The 19277-nt window shown below is 38.9% G+C and overlaps 1 protein-coding gene across 1 annotated transcript in view; it reads left to right on the top strand.

Annotated features, from left to right (window-relative positions):
• RUFY1 (RUN and FYVE domain containing 1) overlaps positions 1-19277 on the top strand; it is a gene marked incomplete in the record, with an annotated part of 403552 nt that overhangs the window by 363693 nt on the left and 20582 nt on the right. Inside the window, 2 exon segments of the mRNA XM_053717225.1 lie at positions 4428-4557; positions 5856-5950. Coding sequence (XP_053573200.1) covers positions 4428-4557; positions 5856-5950 — 225 coding nt within the window.

Genomic DNA, 19277 nt, shown 5'->3' with positions numbered 1-19277 from the left:
CTTCAGTCATAACATTAGCCATGTCTTGCAAAGTGATTTGTAAGGGCCGCCCTGATGTACTTGGCGCCACAATATCACGCACCTCCTGAGCGGGAGACGCAGGTACTGACATGTGAGGAGAGTTAGTCGGCATAACTTCCCCCTCGTTGTCTGGTGAAATATTCTTTACATGTACAGATTGGCTTTTATTCAAAGTAGCATCAATACAATTAGTACACAAATTTCTATTGGGCTCCACATTGGCCTTTAAACATATTGCACAAAGAGAATTCCCTGTGTCAGACATGTTTAAACAAACTAGCAATTAGACTAGCAAGCTTGGAAAATACTTTTCAAATAAGTTTACAAGCAATATAAAAAACGATACTGTGCCTTTAAGAAGCACACAAAAAAAGTCACAGTTGAAATAACAATGAAGCAATTAGTTATAGCAACCAAATTTTCACAGTAAATGCATAAATTTAGCAAAGGATTGCACCCACCAGCAAATGGATGATTAACCCCTTAGTAATCCAAAAACGGATAACAATTTAAAATAAACGTTTTTATCACAGTCAAAGCACAGTCTCACAGGTCTGCTGTGAGTGATTACCTCCCTCAAAACAAGTTTTGGAGACCCCTGGGCTCTGTAGAGACGTCCTGGATCGTAGAGGAAATAGGAAGACTATGACTGAATTTTTACTGCGCAATAAAGCGCCAAAATAGGCCCCTCCCACTCATAATACCACAGTGGGGAAGCTCAGTAAACTGATTTTATTCAAAAATAAACGACAGCCAAGTGGAAAAATAATGCCCATAAAGTTTTAACACCAAGTACCTCAGAGAAAAACGATTAACATGCCAGTAAACGTTTTAAATGTAAAATTAAGAAATGTTATTAAAAAGCCTGCTGCTAGTCGCTTTCACTGCAGTAGAGGCTTAAATATAAGTTATATGTATACAGTATTTTCTTAGTGAAGTTCCATTCCCTAGAAATACCTCAGTGTAAACATACATACATATCAGCCTGATACCAGTCGCTATTACTGCATTTAAGGCTGCACTTACATTATATCGGTATCAGCAGTATTTTCTCAGTCAATTCCATTCCTTAGAAAATAATATACTGCAACATACCTCCTTGCAGGTGAACCCTGCCCGCTGTCCCCTGTTCTGAAGTACCTCACTCCTCAGAATGGCCGAGAAACAGCAAGTGGATCTTAGTTACGACCGCTAAGATCATATACAAACTCAGGTAGATTCTTCTTCTAATACTGCCTGAGAAAAAAACAACACACTCCGGTGCTGTTTAAAATAACAAACTTTTGATTGAAGAAATAAAAACTAAGTATAACAACCACAGTCCTCTCACACGTCCTATCTATTAGTTAGGTGCAAGAGAATGACTGGGTATGACGTAGAGGGGAGGAGCTATATAGCAGCTCTGCTTGGGTGATCCTCTTGCACTTCCTGTTAGGGAGGAGACATAATCCCATAAGTAATGGATGACCCGTGGACTGAATACACTTAACAGGAGAAACTAGAAATTTTCGGCCTGATGGATCAGCAGTATATCTGGAAGAAAAAGAATAAAGCATATGCTGAAAAGAACACTCTGCCTACAGTTAAGCATGGTGGTGGCTCAGTGATGCTCTGGGGCTGCTTTGCATCCTCTGGCACTGGAAACCTGCAGCATGTGGAAGGCAAGATGGATTTATTAACCCTTTGGCTGCTAAGCCATTTCCCACCTGGGTGCTAATATTTTCTTTTAATTTTTGGAAAAAATTTTTTTTACTTTTTTATTTATTTTTTACAGACCCCCAATACTTACACTTCCAACAGTGGGTCTTGGGGGTCTGTAGCTGATTAGATGCCTGAGATACAGGCTTCTAAGCAGCATGCCCCCTCCTCCTATACTTAACATTGTTAAGTATAAATAAAGTTGCACGGTGACATCATCACGTAATTGCGCGTGACATCACCGCGCATCACGTGAAGCCCCGGCGATGCCTGTCACTCTACAGACATGATCGCCGGGGTAGGAGCAGTAAGGAGCCCCCAGATCTCCCTCAAGGTCGGAGAGTGCTCATGACGGCTCTGAGCCATCATTAGCACCAGAGTGAGAGTGCCGTCATTAGCACTCAAAGGGTTAAAGTATCAGGATATCCTAGGAGAAAACGTCATGGCGTCTGCAGGGGTCAAGTCAAGCGGGAACGCGTGGGAATGGAGTGCCTGCATTATTTTTGTAAGTGGAATTAAGTTCCCCCTGGAAAGAGAACAGAAACACTTCAGTAAACAATGCTGGTGAGAGGAGCTGGATCGCAGTCTGGTTAAAAGGGTAGTGATATCCTCTAGCAATGGGCAGTAAAACTTCCTACAAAACACTAAATGCAAGCCTGTCAGTGGTCCTATTGTGTGATCATCCTGCATTGTGTGGAACACATGGTGCTTACATTTCTGTGTGGCTTGCTATGGAGTTATTCAGCTCCCCTCAGCAGAAATAGGACTATTGCACCTTTAGTGGGTGAGAGACTGTGACAGAGGAGGAGTCTCAGGCCAAAAGGCAACCATTCAACCCTTAATTGGATTTAATTTGCTTTTATTAACCAAAGTGTTAATATTATATACATGTAAATATAGTGTGTGTGTGTGTCTAAAACATTATTAATTGTTATGGTGTTGGAAGTCTTGGTGAGTTCCCACACTTTTTTTGTAGGACTTGACCCCTGGCTGTCTGTGAGGAAGCTGAAACTAGGGCATTATTGGACCTTCCAACAGGACAATGATCCCAAACATACAACCTTAAATTCCACCAAGGATTGGTTGCAGAAGTCCTGGGAGATTCTACAGTGGCCATCACAGTCACCATAGAAAATATCTGGTGGGATTTGTAGAAGGCGGTTGCAGCACGCAAACCCAAGAATATTACTGAACTAGAGGCAATTGCTCATGAGAAATGGGCTAAGATTCCTGTACGCTGCCAGAAGCTGGTGTCTGGCTATGCATCTCGTTTGCAGCAGGTAATAACAGCAAAAGGGTGCTGTACTAAGTACTAAAGATGCTAGCCATGAAGGGACTGAATAATTTTGAGACTGCAGAATTCATTAAAAGTTGCATTTTCAGTTGAATTTTGGGAAACCATTACAAGCATTCATTGTGTAGAGCTATTTCAATTGCTTTTGTTTGATTTCTTCATTGCAAATAGCTGAAAGTCTGCCAATTTTGACAATAAACCTGATTTGCAATGCAGGTTGAATAATTTTGATTACAACTATGTGTATGTGTGTGTATGTATATAAGTGCATTGGAGCCATTTGCAGTTAAGTACATGAAAATATGAAAAATCATATTTATGCAAAATTTATATTTAATAAATTGTTATACTGTGTATTTACTGTAAATGTTTCAAATTCTAATGTTCTGCACATAGATTATAAATAGATATTCCTATATATATATATATATATATATATATATATATATATATATATATATTCAATATACTGTACCAAAATGCCATCATATATATATATATATATATATATATATATATATATATATATGTATATATATATATATATGTGTGTGTGTGTAAAAAATGTCTTTACGAATAAATAGAACATATTCTGTTGTGTGAAGAACACTGGAATGGGAAATATTCATATTTTCATGTCGGGTTAACGCAATTCAGTTTACACTCAAGTAGGGCGTTGTTTTGGGGTTTTGCTCCATTTACTTATATGGGTGAATACGTTAACGAAATTGACATATTTGAAGTTCAGCTTTCTTGCGCGCATCAGGTCAACTTGTAATACGAACGCTACCCGACGCATGCAAAAAAAACATACTCCTAGTGGAGTTAGCATGAGAGCGGGAGCGTTAAATACCGCCCACTTGTAATCAGGCCCCATGTTGGTACTCTGGAGAAGGTTGCAGTAACTAGATATATCACCTACTGTTACCAAAAAAAAATCCAGCATGGAAAAAAAAGACTATTGTTTCTGTGTAATACAATGTATCATCAAGACATAGTAGCTAAAAGTAGTTCTGGTTCCAAAAGGGTTCATTCTACAAGTAGTTCCCACGTCTTGGGCAATGTGGTAGATTCAGCATCATGTGCATTCTGTAAGGCTGCAGTCTGAAAGACTCCTAATTTGTTCTTTTCTCAATACAAGTTGTATGTTCAACAGTTTGAAAGGAAGAGATTACATTTCACAATATGTTTAGTGTTATTTATTATTGTTATCATTTCGGCATGTGCTCCGTTTTTGGCATCTGGTTTATTAGTGTTAAAGTGCCTCACACAAATGTGTGTAAAGCCAGATGTTTGTGTGTTGCACTTTAACATGAATAAATCTAGCTCCAAAAATAGTCGACTGCTGCTGCCCACTGCCATATTAATATTTCTGTAAAACATTATTTCATCAGATTATATCTTATTTTAACAGCTCAAGTTTAGAAAAGGAATTGAAGTTTGAGAAGGAGCAACAACAGAATCTTCAAGAGGAGCTACAGAAAGAGAGAGACACCACTTCTGATCTACGGAATGAACTTCAGCAAATGTCAAGGCTTAAAAAAGTGAGTGATCTTTTGTAATAGTGCCCTCCAGAAAAGATTATTATCATTATTTTCTTTACACTCTACAGGGATACAAGTAAGTAAGAACAAGACAGCGACAGAAATACTGACACAGACGGATTAAAGGTTTCTGCTATAAATATGTTTTCTGTTTGATAAAACAATTTGAAAGGAACTTTTGCAAATATTTCTGAACCTGTTTTTCCCCAGTTTTGGTACAGTACGGTCGTGAAATTAGAACTAAAACACATACAGTACAGTGTGAACTTATAGCGTCTATACAAATACAATATTAAAAAAGCTGTTGATTTAAAAAAAACAACATGTTTTACATAGTGCAAAGCTGTAAAAAACAAACTTTAGTAAAACAGCACGGCTACTGTCTTATATGGGATATTAATCTCCTGTACAAGAAATCTTCCTAAAAAGAAAAGAACACGACAAACGTTAAAACAAATTTTTTTATAATATCAAAATGACTTTAAATACATTGTAACAAAAGAGGTTGAGTTTTGGTTGATACATGTAAAATGTATTGACTAAAGCTATCTTTTACATTACTGCTTTTAAGATTCTGCCATTGTCAGAGAAGCATTGCCTGCCACAGAGAAGTGTAGTGAAATGCCCCTTGGCAAAACTGCTTTCACACATTGATTTCAGCCCTTCATCCAAACTTGGTTGTAACACAGATCACAATGCTTTTTGTCTCGGGGCCTTATAGAGAACAATTTAAAAATAACATTTTATTACTTATCTCTCCAGTTTAATTTCTTCTGCTGACTATGTTTACATAGCTTTTCTATTGCCAATACTTAAGTATAGGTGGGGATACTACAGGCAAAATCAGCTATTTCAAATGCCAAATTAAAGGTAAAGGAGCTATTTGTAAACAATGTAATACACCTCAGCAGGTAAAATGGATATCTAAAGTAAAGGAAGAAAATTGTACAGTACACATTAGGGAACGTTACATTCTAGGATACATGCTGCCTGGCCTGACTAGTGATCAGGCTTCAACACTCTTTAGTGTTCTCAGTGCTATGAATATGTTGTGTTAACTTAGTTGCATCAGGTGATTTATAGGCCCTTTGGGCATGTTGGGAAGATCACTGACATTAAAATATACTAACTGTCTTACTCATTGAGTTAAAACTAGGTTTAATGGTATGTTGGCACACCTGGCTTGTGTCTAACTGAACCAGAACTTTATATATTGTTGTCATTATAAAATGTTGTATAAGGAACAAATCAAAGAGAAAGTGGTGATGGTGCCTTTTTGTTTGTGATCGTTATTACAGGATTTTGAAAAATTGCAACATGAGAAGAAACAGTTGCAGATGCTTTGTGATGAACAGGAACAGGCTCTGCAAGAAATGGGTCTCCATCTCAGCCAGTAAGATATTCAATTAAACATCAAGCACATTTTTATGCTGTGTTATGTTTTATTGGACATATCCCAAACTCTGTGCTCATATTCCAGTCTGTACATTATTTATAACTGCAAAATAGATTCATCAAAATGAGGAATAAACAAAGCCATTGGTGCTTGCCAAAAACATATGCGATTTACATAAAATAGAAAATAATGTATGACGAGTAGACATGTGCATGGCGAAAAAATTCGGTTCGGATCGATTCGGATTTTTTAGAATTTCGGTTCGGAGCGATTCGAATTCGGAAAAATTTGAATCAATTCGGTTCGGATTTGTTTCGGATTCATTCGGATTCGAATTAATTCGGCTGGATTCGGTTCGGAAATTCGGAATTTCAGTAAGTGTTAGGTGGGATTAGACTTATACTGTACAATAGTAGTGTAATACATGGCCATCCGAATTTACCGAATAAATCCGAAGTAATTCGGATTTATTCGGTAAATTCGGCAGTATTTTAATTCGGAAATTCGGTTCGATCCGAATCGCCGAATTTTCCGAATTTCCGAATCGATCCGAAACGAATCGCACATATCTAATGACGAGCATGATCTATAGATTGCAAAATGAATGAGACGCCAGAGGTATGCTGGTGCTGTGCAGCTAAGCAGTGCAAAGTGTGTTTTAAATCATGCATGGCCAACTGGTGACTTGAGGGCCACAACTCAAGAGAGCCCTCTGCAGGGGAGAACAGCAGACCGAGGGGGCCCTGCAACCTGATCTCAATCTAAAACTGTTCCTCTGGACATGCATGGAGTATCCTTACCAATCAGTGTAGGTGTTAGCACAGAAATTGGCACCACACCTTTTTTATAATACTGCTTAGTGGCAGCTGCTATCAACTAATTTGTCCATCAAAAATAATTGAGGAATGAATGATACTCAGAAAGGTGTTTTCGAAAAGTGAAATTAACAAATTAATTAATCAAATCAAACCCATGTATAACTTGTTTTCTGGATACTGAATATCCAATAATGTTTTCAACCATCTGTAGTAGAGTTTATTAGGAACCAAAATATATATGTTAGGATAAGATGAATATTTACAGGTCTATATATACACATATATTTAAAAAACTGTCCAGTTTCCACAAGTTAACTCTAACTATCATAGCCCCAAATTGCACAACACCAATAACTTAATATAAAAATCACAGAAAATGTATCCCAAGAAAAGAAGGTAGAATACTTAGCCATATTCTCTAATGTCTTATTTGTATCTCTGTCCAAGATCAACCATCTTCAGCAGCAGGAGAAGAGATGAGACTAGTTACTGGTTTTCCAATTTTATATCCATTTCACCTGGGTGTAATCTATATTATATGCAGTGCAAAGGCTATATGGGAGTATCCTTAGACTAGGCCAAAAACCTAAACTACAAAGGTGTATCTGCAGGGAAGGAATTTGTTACATGAAATATCTCACCACATGCAGTTCTACATTATATTCTAGCACCCTTGTCATGTGCTTTTTTTGCATTTTGTCAGATATTAAACCATTATAGAGGAAATAAGTAATTTATAGATCTGTCTATATATATATATATATATTTATATTTATTTATACACATAAACACACATATTAAAATTTGCATTTCAAGGCAAAAGAATAAACAGGATATGAAAGAGACCTAAGCACAGTATTTTATTAATTGCCTGTTTCCATTCACTAAACCAGTGTTCTCCCAACATTTCTCCTTTAAAGTGATGCTAACGTTATTTAAATTAGAGACCAGTATACTAAAGTATGTCATATGTAAATGCAATACTCCAAAGCAGAAGTAGAAAAGTTATTAAAAACACACTATTATTTTATGTTTCGTGACAAGCAGCCGGCCGCCCCCTTTTACATTGTCTTTTTTTTTCTATAAGTCACAGGAGGGGGGTACAGCCAATAGGAAGCTGTGCTTCTGACCTAGTGAAGGTTGCAGCTCCACACATATTTTCTCACACAGATATTCCAAAAATCTGGTCTGTCTCCAGTCCTTGATGATGAACTTTAGAAAACCCTGATCTAAAAGTTTTAATTTTTTGATAGGTGACCTTTGGAGCTTCTCTTGTGTACCGTTAATTATTTCTGTTTGTAAAACATATTAATACTTTATGTAAAATATCAAATGACTTGTTATTAATCCCATCTATTCTGTAAACAAAAGACGTTTTAGTTCCTTTACAGATGTATGGGTATTATTTTGTTTATATTTTTTATTTCTCATTTATGAAGTTGCAACATATATTTTTTTAACACTTTGACAGAAAGTAGACATAATATTCCTTGTTCATGTTGTATTCTTTTCTCTTGCTAGATGTATCGAGTCCACGGATTCATCCATACTTGTGGGATATTCTCCTTCCCAACAGGAAGTGGCAAAGAGAGCGCCCACAGCAGAGCTGTCTATATAGATCATCCCTTAGATCCACCCCTGAGTCATTCTTTTTGCCGGCTCTAAGCAATAGGAAGGGTAAAGTGAGTGTGGTGACAAAAATGTTAGTTTTTATTTTCTCAAGCAAAAGTTTGTTATTTTAAATGGTACAGGTGTGTACTATTCACTCTCTAGCAGAAAAGGGATGAAGATTTCTGCAAGGAGGATGATGATCTTAGCACTTTGTAACTAAGATCCACTGCTGTTCACACAGAGGCTGAGGAGTACAGGAAAACTTCAGTTGGGGGAACGGTTTGCATGCTAAGCTGCATTGAGGTATGTTCAGTCAATTTTTTTCTAGACAGACTGTGATAATTCTAGAAAAGGCTGACAGTATCCCCATGAGAGAAGGGAAGGGTAAGCTGTATTCAGACACTTACGGCTAGATTTAGAGTTCTGCAGCCAAAGGGGTGCGTTAGCTACGCATGCTTTTTTTCTCCCGCACCTTTTAAATACCGCTGGTATTTAGAGTTCACAGAAGGGCTGCGTTAGGCTCCAAAAAGGGAGCGTTAAGCATATTTACCGCCACTGCAACTCTAAATTCCAGCGGTGCTTACGGACGCGGCCAGCTTCAAAAACGTGCTCGTGCACGATTCCCCCATAGGAAACAATGGGGCTGTTTGAGCTGAAAAAAACCTAACACCTGCAAAAAAGCAGCGTTCAGCTCCTAACGCAGCTACATTGTTTCCTATGGGGAACACTTCCTATGTCTGCACCTAACACCCTAACATGTACCCCGAGTCTAAACACCCCTAACCTTACACTTATTAACCCCTAATCTGCCGCCCCCGCTATCGCTGACCCCTGCATATTATTATTAACCCCTAATCTGCCGCTCCGTACACCGCCACAACCTACATTATCCCTATGTACCCCTAATCTGCTGCCCCTAACAATGCCGACCCCTATATTATATTTATTAACCCCTAATCTGCCGCCCCCAACGTCGCCTCCACCTACCTACACTTATTAACCCCTAATCCGCCTCACTCCCACCTCAATAACCCTATAATAAATAGTATTAACCCCTAATCTGCCCTCCCTAACATCGCCGACACCTAACTTCAAGTATTAACCCCTAATCTGCCGACCGGAGCTCACCGCTACTCTAATAAATTTTTTAACCCCTAAAGCTAATCCTAACCCTAACACCCCCCTAAATTAAATATAATTTTATTCTAACGAAATAAATTAACTCTTATTAAATAAATTATTCCTATTTAAATCTAAATACTTACCTGTAAAATAAACCCTAATATAGCTACAATATAAATTATAATTATATTGTAGCTATTTTAGGATTAATATTTATTTTACAGGCAACTTTGTATTTATTTTAACCAGGTACAATAGCTATTAAATAGTTATGAACTATTTAATAGTTACCTAGTTAAAATAATTACAAATTACCTGTAAAATAAATCCTAACCTAAGTTACAATTAAACCTAACACTACACTATCAATAAATAAATTAAATAAACTACCTACAATTATCTACAATTAAACCTAACACTACACTATCAATAAATTAATTAAATACAATACCTACAAATAAATACATTTAAATAAACTAACTAAAGTACAAAAATAAAAAAGAACTAAGTTACAAAAAATAAAAAAATATTTACAAACATTAGAAAAATATTACAACAATTTTAAACTAATTACACCTACTCTAAGCCCCCTAATAAAATAAAAAAGACCCCCAAAATAAAAAAATGCCCTACCCTATTCTAAATTTAAAAAGTTCAAAGCTCTTTTACCTTACCAGCCCTGAAAAGGGCCATTTGCGGGGCATGCCCCAAATAATTCAGCTCTTTTGCCTGTAAAAAAAACCATACAATACCCCCCCCAACATTACAACCCACCACCCACATACCCCTAATCTAACCCAAACCCCCCTTAAATAAACCTAACACTAAGCCCCTGAAGATCTTCCTACCTTATCTTCACCATGCCAGGTTCACCGATCCGTCCACCGAAGTCTTGATCCAAGCCTCCGAAATCTTGATCCAAGCCCAAGCGGAGGCTGAAGAGTGACATCCATCCTCCGGCTGAAGTCTTGATCCAAGCGGGCAGAAGAGGACATCCGGACCGGCAAACATCTTCATCCAAGCCGCATCTTCTATGTTCTTCAATCCAATGACGACCGGCTGATCTTCAAGACCTCCAGCGCGGATCCATCCATCTTCACCGACGACTTCCCGACGAATGACGGTTCCTTTAAGGGACGTCATCCAAGATGGCGTCCCTCGAATTCCGATTGGCTGATAGGATTCTATCAGCCAATCGGAATTAAGGTAGGAAAATTCTGATTGGCTGATGGAATCAGCCAATCAGATTCAAGTTCGATCCGATTGGCTGATCCAATCAGCCAATCAGATTGAGATCGCATTCTATTGGTTGTTCCGATCAGCCAATAGAATGCGAGCTCAATCTGATTGGTTGATTGGATCAGCCAATCATATTGAACTTGAATCTGATTGGCTGATTCCATCAGCCAATCAGAATTTTCCTACCTTAATTCCGATTGGCTGATAGAATCCTATCAGCCAATCGGAATTCGACGGACGCCATCTTGGATGACGTCATTTAAAGGAACCGTCATTCGGCGAGTAGGCGTCGGTAGAAGAGGATGGATCCGCGTCGGCTGGAAGATGATGGCTCCGGAAGAAAGAAGATTGAAGATGCCGCTTCATAGAAGACTTCATCCCGATGATGGACTTCTTCAGCGCCGGCTTGGATCAAGACTTCAGCCCGATGATGGATTTCTTCAGCCGCCGCTTGGATCCAGACTTCAGGCGGAGGATGGATGTCACTCTTCAGCCCCCCTTGGGCTTGGATGAAGATTTCGGAGGGTCTTCTGGACAGATCGGGACCCGGTGTGGTGAAGACAAGGTAGGGAGATCTTCAGGGGCTTAGTGTTAGGTTTATTTAAGGGGGGTTTGGGTTAGATTAGGGGTATGTGGGTGGTGGGTTGTAATGTTGGGGGGGGTATTGTATGGGGGTTTTTTTACAGGCAAAAGAGCTGAATTCTTTGGGGCATGCCCCGCAAAGGGCCCTTTTCAGGGCTGGTAAGGTAAAAGAGCTTTTCTATTTTAATTTTAGAATAGGGTAGGGCATTTTTTTTATTTTGGGGGTCTTTGTTATTTTATTAGGGGGCTTAGAGTAGGTGTAATTAGTTTAAAATTGTTGTAATATTTTTCTAATGTTTGTAAATATTTTTTTATTTTTTGTAACTTAGTTCTTTTTTATTTTTTGTACTTTAGTTAGTTTATTTAAATGTATTTATTTGTAGGTATTGTGTTTAATTAATTTATTGATAGTGTAGTGTTAGGTTTAATTGTAGATAATTGTAGGTAGTTTATTTAATTTATTTATTGATAGTGTAGTGTTAGGTTTAATTGTAACTTAGGTTAGGATTTATTTTACAGGTAATTTGTAATTATTTTAACTAGGTAACTATTAAATAGTTCTTAGCTATTTAATAGCTATTGTACCTGGTTAAAATAAATACAAAGTTGCCTGTAAAATAAATATTAATCCTAAAATAGCTACAATATAATTATAATTTATATTGTAGCTATATTAGGGTTTATTTTACAGGTAAGTATTTAGCTTTAAATAGGAATGATTTATTTAATAAGAGTTAATTTATTTCGTTAGAATAAAATTATATTTAATTTAGGGGGGGTGTTAGGGTTAGAATTAGCTTTAGGGGTTAAAAAATGTATTATAGTAGCGGTGAGCTCCGGTCGGCAGATTAGGGGTTAATACTTTAAGTTAGGTGTCGGCGATGTTAGGGAGGGCAGATTAGGGGTTAATACAATTTATTATAGGATTATTGAGGCGGGAGTGAGGCGGATTAGGGGTTAATAACTTTATTATAGTAGCGGTGAGCTCCGGTCGGCAGATTAGGGGTTAATAATTGTAGGTAGGTGGCGGCGACGTTGGGGGCGGCAGATTAGGGGTTAATAAATATAATATAGGGGTCGGCGGTGTTAGGGGCAGCAGATTAGGGGTTCATAGGGATAACGTAGGTGGCAGCGGTGTGCGGTCGGCAGATTAGGGGTTAAAAAAATTTAATAGAGTGGCAGCGATGTGGGGGGACCTCGGTTTAGGGGTACATAGGTAGTTTATGGGTGTTAGTGTACTTTAGAGCACAGTAGTTAAGAGCTTTATAAACCGGCGTTAGCCCAGAAAGCTCTTAACTACTGCCTTTTTTCTGCGGCTGGAGTTTTGTCGTTAGAATTCTAACGCTCACTTCAGCCAAGACTCTAAATACCGGCGTTAGAAAGATCCCATTGAAAAGATAGGATACGCAAATGGCGTAGGGGGATCTGCGGTATGGAAAAGTCGCGGCTGCAAAGTGAGCGTTAGACCCTTTCCTGACTGACTCTATTGGTTGTTCCGATCAGCCAATAGAATGCGAGCTCAATCTGATTGGTTGATTGGATCAGCCAATCGTATTGAACTTGAATCTGATTGGCTGATTCCATCAGCCAATCAGAATTTTCCTACCTTAATTCCGATTGGCTGATAGAATCCTATCAGCCAATCGGAATTCGACGGACGCCATCTTGGATGACGTCATTTAAAGGAACCGTCATTCGGCGAGTAGGCGTCGGTAGAAGAGGATGGATCCGCGTCGGCTGGAAGATGATGGCTCCGGAAGAAAGAAGATTGAAGATGCCGCTTCATAGAAGACTTCATCCCGATGATGGACTTCTTCAGCGCCCGCTTGGATCAAGACTTCAGCCCGATGATGGATTTCTTCAGCCGCCGCTTGGATCCAGACTTCAGACGGAGGATGGACGTCACTCTTCAGCCCCCCCTTGGGCTTGGATGAAGATTTCGGAGGGTCTTCTGGACAGATCGGGACCCGGTGTGGTGAAGACAAGGTAGGGAGATCTTCAGGGGCTTAGTGTTAGGTTTATTTAAGGGGGGTTTGGGTTAGATTAAGGGTATGTGGGTGGTGGGTTGTAATGTTGGGGGGGTATTGTATGTTTTTTTTTTTACAGGCAAAAGAGCTGAATTCTTTGGGGCATGCCCCGCAAAGGGCCCTTTTCAGGGCTGGTAAGGTAAAAGAGCTTTTCTATTTTAATTTTAGAATAGGGTAGGGCATTTTTTTTATTTTGGGGGTCTTTGTTATTTTATTAGGGGGCTTAGAGTAGGTGTAATTAGTTTAAAATTGTTGTAATATTTTTCTAATGTTTGTAAATATTTTTTTATTTTTTGTAACTTAGTTCTTTTTTATTTTTGTACTTTAGTTAGTTTATTTAAATGTATTTATTTGTAGGTATTGTATTTAATTAATTTATTGATAGTGTAGTGTTAGGTTTAATTGTAGATAATTGTAGGTAGTTTATTTAATTTATTTATTGATAGTGTAGTGTTAGGTTTAATTGTAACTTAGGTTAGGATTTATTTTACAGGTAATTTGTAATTATTTTAACTAGGTAACTATTAAATAGTTCATAACTATTTAATAGCTATTGTACCTGGTTAAAATAAATACAAAGCTGCCTGTAAAATAAATATTAATCCTAAAATAGCTACAATATAATTATAATTTATATTGTAGCTATATTAGGGTTTATTTTACAGGTAAGTATTTAGATTTAAATAGGAATAATTTATTTAATAAGAGTTAATTTATTTCGTTAGAATAAAATTATATTTAATTTAGGGGGGTGTTAGGGTTAGGATTAGCTTTAGGGGTTAAAAAATTTATTAGAGTAGCGGTGAGCTCCGGTCGGCAGATTAGGGGTTAATACTTGAAGTTAGGTGTCGGCGATGTTAGGGAGGGCAGATTAGGGGTTAATACTATTTATTATAGGGTTATTGAGGTGGGAGTGAGGCGGATTAGGGGTTAATAAGTGTAGGTAGGTGGAGGCGACGTTGGGGGCGGCAGATTAGGGGTTAATAAATATAATATAGGGGTCGGCGTTGTTAGGGGCAGCAGATTAGGGGTACATAGGGATAACGTAGGTGGCAGCGGTGTGCGGTCGGCAGATTAGGGGTTAAAAAAATTTAATAGAGTGGCGGCGATGTGGGGGGACCTCGGTTTAGGGGTAGATAGGTAGTTTATGGGTGTTAGTGTACTTTAGAGCACAGTAGTTAAGAGCTTTATAAACCGGCGTTAGCCCAGAAAGCTCTTAACTACTGCCTTTTTTCTGCGGCTGGAGTTTTGTCGTTAGAATTCTAACGCTCACTTCAGCCAAGACTCTAAATACCGGCGTTAGAAAGATCCCATTGAAAAGATAGGATACGCAAATGGCGTAGGGGGATCTGCGGTATGGAAAAGTCGCGGCTGCAAAGTGAGCGTTAGACCCTTTCCTGACTGACTCTATTGGTTGTTCCGATCAGCCAATAGAATGCGAGCTCAATCTGATTGGTTGATTGGATCAGCCAATCGTATTGAACTTGAATCTGATTGGCTGATTCCATCAGCCAATCAGAATTTTCCTACCTTAATTCCGATTGGCTGATAGAATCCTATCAGCCAATCGGAATTCGACGGACGCCATCTTGGATGACGTCATTTAAAGGAACCGTCATTCGGCGAGTAGGCGTCGGTAGAAGAGGATGGATCCGCGTCGGCTGGAAGATGATGGCTCCGGAAGATAGAAGATTGAAGATGCCGCTTCATAGAAGACTTCATCCCGATGATGGACTTCTTCAGCGCCCGCTTGGATCAAGACTTCAGCCCGATGATGGATTTCTTCAGCCGCCGCTTGGATCCAGACTTCAGATGGAGGATGGACGTCACTCTTCAGCCCCCCCTTGGGCTTGGATGAAGATTTCGGAGGGTCTTCTGGACAGATCGGGACCCGGTGTGGTGAAGACAAGGTAGGGAGATCTTCAGGGGCTTAGTGTTAGGTTTATTTAAGGGGGGTTTGGGTTAGATTAAGGGTATGTGGGTGGTGGGTTGTAATGTTGGGGGGGTATTGTATGTTTTTTTTTTTACAGGCAAAAGAGCTGAATTCTTTGGGGCATGCCCCGCAAAGGGCCCTTTTCAGGGCTGGTAAGGTAAAAGAGCTTTTCTATTTTAATTTTAGAATAGGGTAGGGCATTTTTTTTATTTTGGGGGTCTTTGTTATTTTATTAGGGGGCTTAGAGTAGGTGTAATTAGTTTAAAATTGTTGTAATATTTTTCTAATGTTTGTAAATATTTTTTTATTTTTTGTAACTTAGTTCTTTTTTATTTTTTCTACTTTAGTTAGTTTATTTAAATGTATTTATTTGTAGGTATTGTATTTAATTAATTTATTGATAGTGTAGTGTTAGGTTTAATTGTAGATAATTGTAGGTAGTTTATTTAATTTATTTATTGATAGTGTAGTGTTAGGTTTAATTGTAACTTAGGTTAGGATTTATTTTACAGGTAATTTGAAATTATTTTAACTAGGTAACTATTAAATAGTTCTTAACTATTTAATAGCTATTGTACCTGGTTAAAATAAATACAAAGTTGCCTGTAAAATAAATATTAATCCTAAAATAGCTACAATATAATTATAATTTATATTGTAGCTATATTAGGGTTTATTTTACAGGTAAGTATTTAACTTTAAATAGGAATGATTTATCTAATAAGAGTTAATTTATTTCATTAGAATAAAATTATATTTAATTTAGGGGGGGTGTTAGGGTTAGAATTAGCTTTAGGGGTTAAAAAATGTATTATAGTAGCGGTGAGCTCCTGTCGGCAGATTAGGGGTTAATACTTTAAGTTAGGTGTCGGCGATGTTAGGGAGGGCAGATTAGGGGTTAATACAATTTATTATCGGGTTATTGAGGCGGGAGTGAGGCGGATTAGGGGTTAATAACTTTATTATAGTAGCGGTGAGCTCCGGTCGGCAGATTAGGGGTTAATAATTGTAGGTAGGTGGCGGCGACGTTGGGGGCGGCAGATTAGGGGTTAATAAATATAATATAGGGGTCGGCGGTGTTAGGGGCAGCAGATTAGGGGTTCATAGGGATAACGTAGGTGGCAGCGGTGTGCGGTCGGCAGATTAGGGGTTAAAAAATTTAATAGAGTGGTGGCGATGTGGGGGGACCTCGGTTTAGGGGTACATAGGTAGTTTATGGGTGTTAGTGTACTTTAGAGCACAGTAGTTAAGAGCTTTATAAACCGGCGTTAGCCCAGAAAGCTCTTAACTACTGCCTTTTTTCTGCGGCTGGAGTTTTGTCGTTAGAATTCTAATGCTCACTTCAGCCAAGACTCTAAATACCGGCGTTAGAAAGATCCCATTGAAAAGATAGGATACGCAAATGGCGTAGGGTGATCTGCGGTATGGAAAAGTCGCGGTATGGAAAAGTCGCGGCTGCAAAGTGAGCGTTAGACTTTCCTGACTGACTCCAAATACCAGCGGGCGGTAAAAACCAGCGTTAGGAGCCTCTAACGCTGGTTTTGACGGCTACCGCCCAACTCTAAATCTAGCCGCTGGTATGGAATCCCAGCTTGCATAAAGGGCTCAGCTGTTACTGGTGACTTATAGGAAAAACGTTTGTTTTTTTTATTAAAAGATTAACGTTTTGAGGGACTTTGAAGGGTCATTATGGCTTATTTAAGGGTTATTAACCCACATGGCTAGTTTAGAAACACTTTGGTGTGTTTATTTTAGGCCCCACTAACATCGAGTGAGGTGGGAGTGGCCTATTTTTGCGCCTCAGTTGCGCAGTTTCTTTTACACACAAGACATCCAGCTGCTTCTCCGGAGGGTCTTGCTGTACTTGAGGGCCTAAAGCAAGCTTTTTCCCCACAAATTTATCCCTAAGGGCAGGTAGGCACCACAGCAGAGCTGTGGCAAGGTGCTGAACGTTTTTATACCGGTTTTTGACGTTTTGTCAATCCGGTTTTTACATTTAGGGGTTAATCGTTTATTTGACTGGTGGGGCAATCTTACTAAGGCCTTATGATTCCACTGTAAAAATTTCGAAAAGTTTACTGCTTTTTTACACTGTTTTGCAGAGTTTGTGCTTCTTTTTTTCTCTTAAAGGCACAGTACTGTTTTTTTCTAAGTATTATTTACTTTGAATAAAGTGTTTTCCAAGCTTGCTTGTTTCATTACTAGCCTGTTGAACATGTCTGACATCAAGGAAACTCCTTGTTCAATGTGTTTAGAAGCCATTGTGGAACCCCCTCAGAATGTGTCCCACTTGCACTATGTCTATAAATTTTAAAGAGCATATTATAGCACTTAAAAATATAGCAATAGATGATTCTCAGACAGAAAGAAATGAGGTTATGCCATCTAGCTCTCCCCAAGTGTCACAACCAGTAACGCCCGCACAAGTGACGCCAAGTACTTCTAGTGCGTCGACTTCGTTTAATTTACAAGACATAGCCACAGTTATGAATACAACCCTCACAGAGGTTTTATCTAAACTGCCTGGGTTACAAGGAAAGCGTGACAGCTCTGGGTTATGAACAAATGCTGAGCCTTCTGACGCTTTAGTAGCCGTATCTGATATACCCTCACAATGTTCTGAAGTAGGGGTAAGGGATTTGCTATCTGAGGGAGAGATTTCTGATTCAGGGAAGACGCTCGTTCAGACAGATTCTGATATGACGGCCTTTAAATTTAAGCTTGAACACCTCCGCTTGTTGCTCAGGGAGGTATTGGCGACTCTGGATGATTGTGACCCTATAGTGGTCCCAGAGAAATTGTGTAAAATGGACAAATACTTAGAGGTTCCTGTTTACACTGATGTTTTTCCAGTCCCTAAGAGGATTGCAAATATGGTTACTAAGGAGTGGGATAGACCAGGTATACCGTTCGCTCCCCCTCCTGTTTTTAAGAAAATGTTTCCCATATCTGACACCATGCGGGACTCGTAGCAGACGGTTCCTAAGGTGGAGGGAGCTATTTCTACTCTCGCCAAGCGTACAACTATACCTATCGAAGACAGTTGTGCTTTCAAAGATCCTATGGATAAAAAATTAGAGAGTCACCTAAAGAAATGTTTTGTTCATCAAGGTTTTCTTCTCCAACCTATTGCGTGCATTGTTCATGTAACTACTGCAGCTGCTTTCTGGTTGGAGGCTCTAGAAGAGGCTCTTCAGATGGAGACCCGATTAGAGGATATTATGGATAGAATTAAGGCCCTTAAGCTGGCTAATTCTTTCATTACAGATGCCGCTTTTCAACTGGCTAAATTAGCGGCAAAGAATTCAGGTTTTGCCATTTTAGCGCGCAGGGCGTTATGGCTTAAATCCTGGTCTGCTGATGTGTCATCAAAATCTAAACTTTTGAACATCACTTTCAAAGGAAAGACCCTATTCGGGCCTGAACTGAAAGAGATTATTTCAGACATCACTGGAGGGAAAGGCCATGCCCTCCCTCAGGATAAAACAAATAGAATGAGGACCAAACAAAAGATTTCCGTCAAACATCTTCATTGTTTGTTGTCTATTCTGGTAAGCGGAGAGGTCAAAAGGCTACGGCTACCCCTCTTTCTTTTTGGCTGAAAAGCATCATCCGTTTGGTTTATGAGACTGCTGGCCAGCAGCCTCCTGAACGGATTACTGCTCATTCTACTAGAGCAGTGGCTTCCACATGGGCTTTTAAAAATGAGGCTTCTGTTGAACAGATTTGTAAGGCGGCGACTTGGTCTTCGCTTCATACTTTTTCCAAATTTTATAAATTCAATACTTTTGCTTCTTTGGGGGCTATTTTTGGGAGAAAGGTTCTACAAACAGTGGTGCCTTCCGTTTAGGTACCTGTCTTGTCCCTCCCTTCATCCGTGTCCTAAAGCTTTGGTATTGGTATCCCACAAGTATGGATGAATCCATTGTCTGAATACATCTAGCAAGAGAAAACAGAATTTATGCTTACCTGATAAATTTCTTTCTCTTGCG

Source organism: Bombina bombina, chromosome 6, assembly GCF_027579735.1.
Source record: "Bombina bombina isolate aBomBom1 chromosome 6, aBomBom1.pri, whole genome shotgun sequence".
NCBI classification, from domain to species: domain Eukaryota; kingdom Metazoa; phylum Chordata; class Amphibia; order Anura; family Bombinatoridae; genus Bombina; species Bombina bombina.
This window is presented reverse-complemented; position numbering and strand designations above follow the sequence as displayed.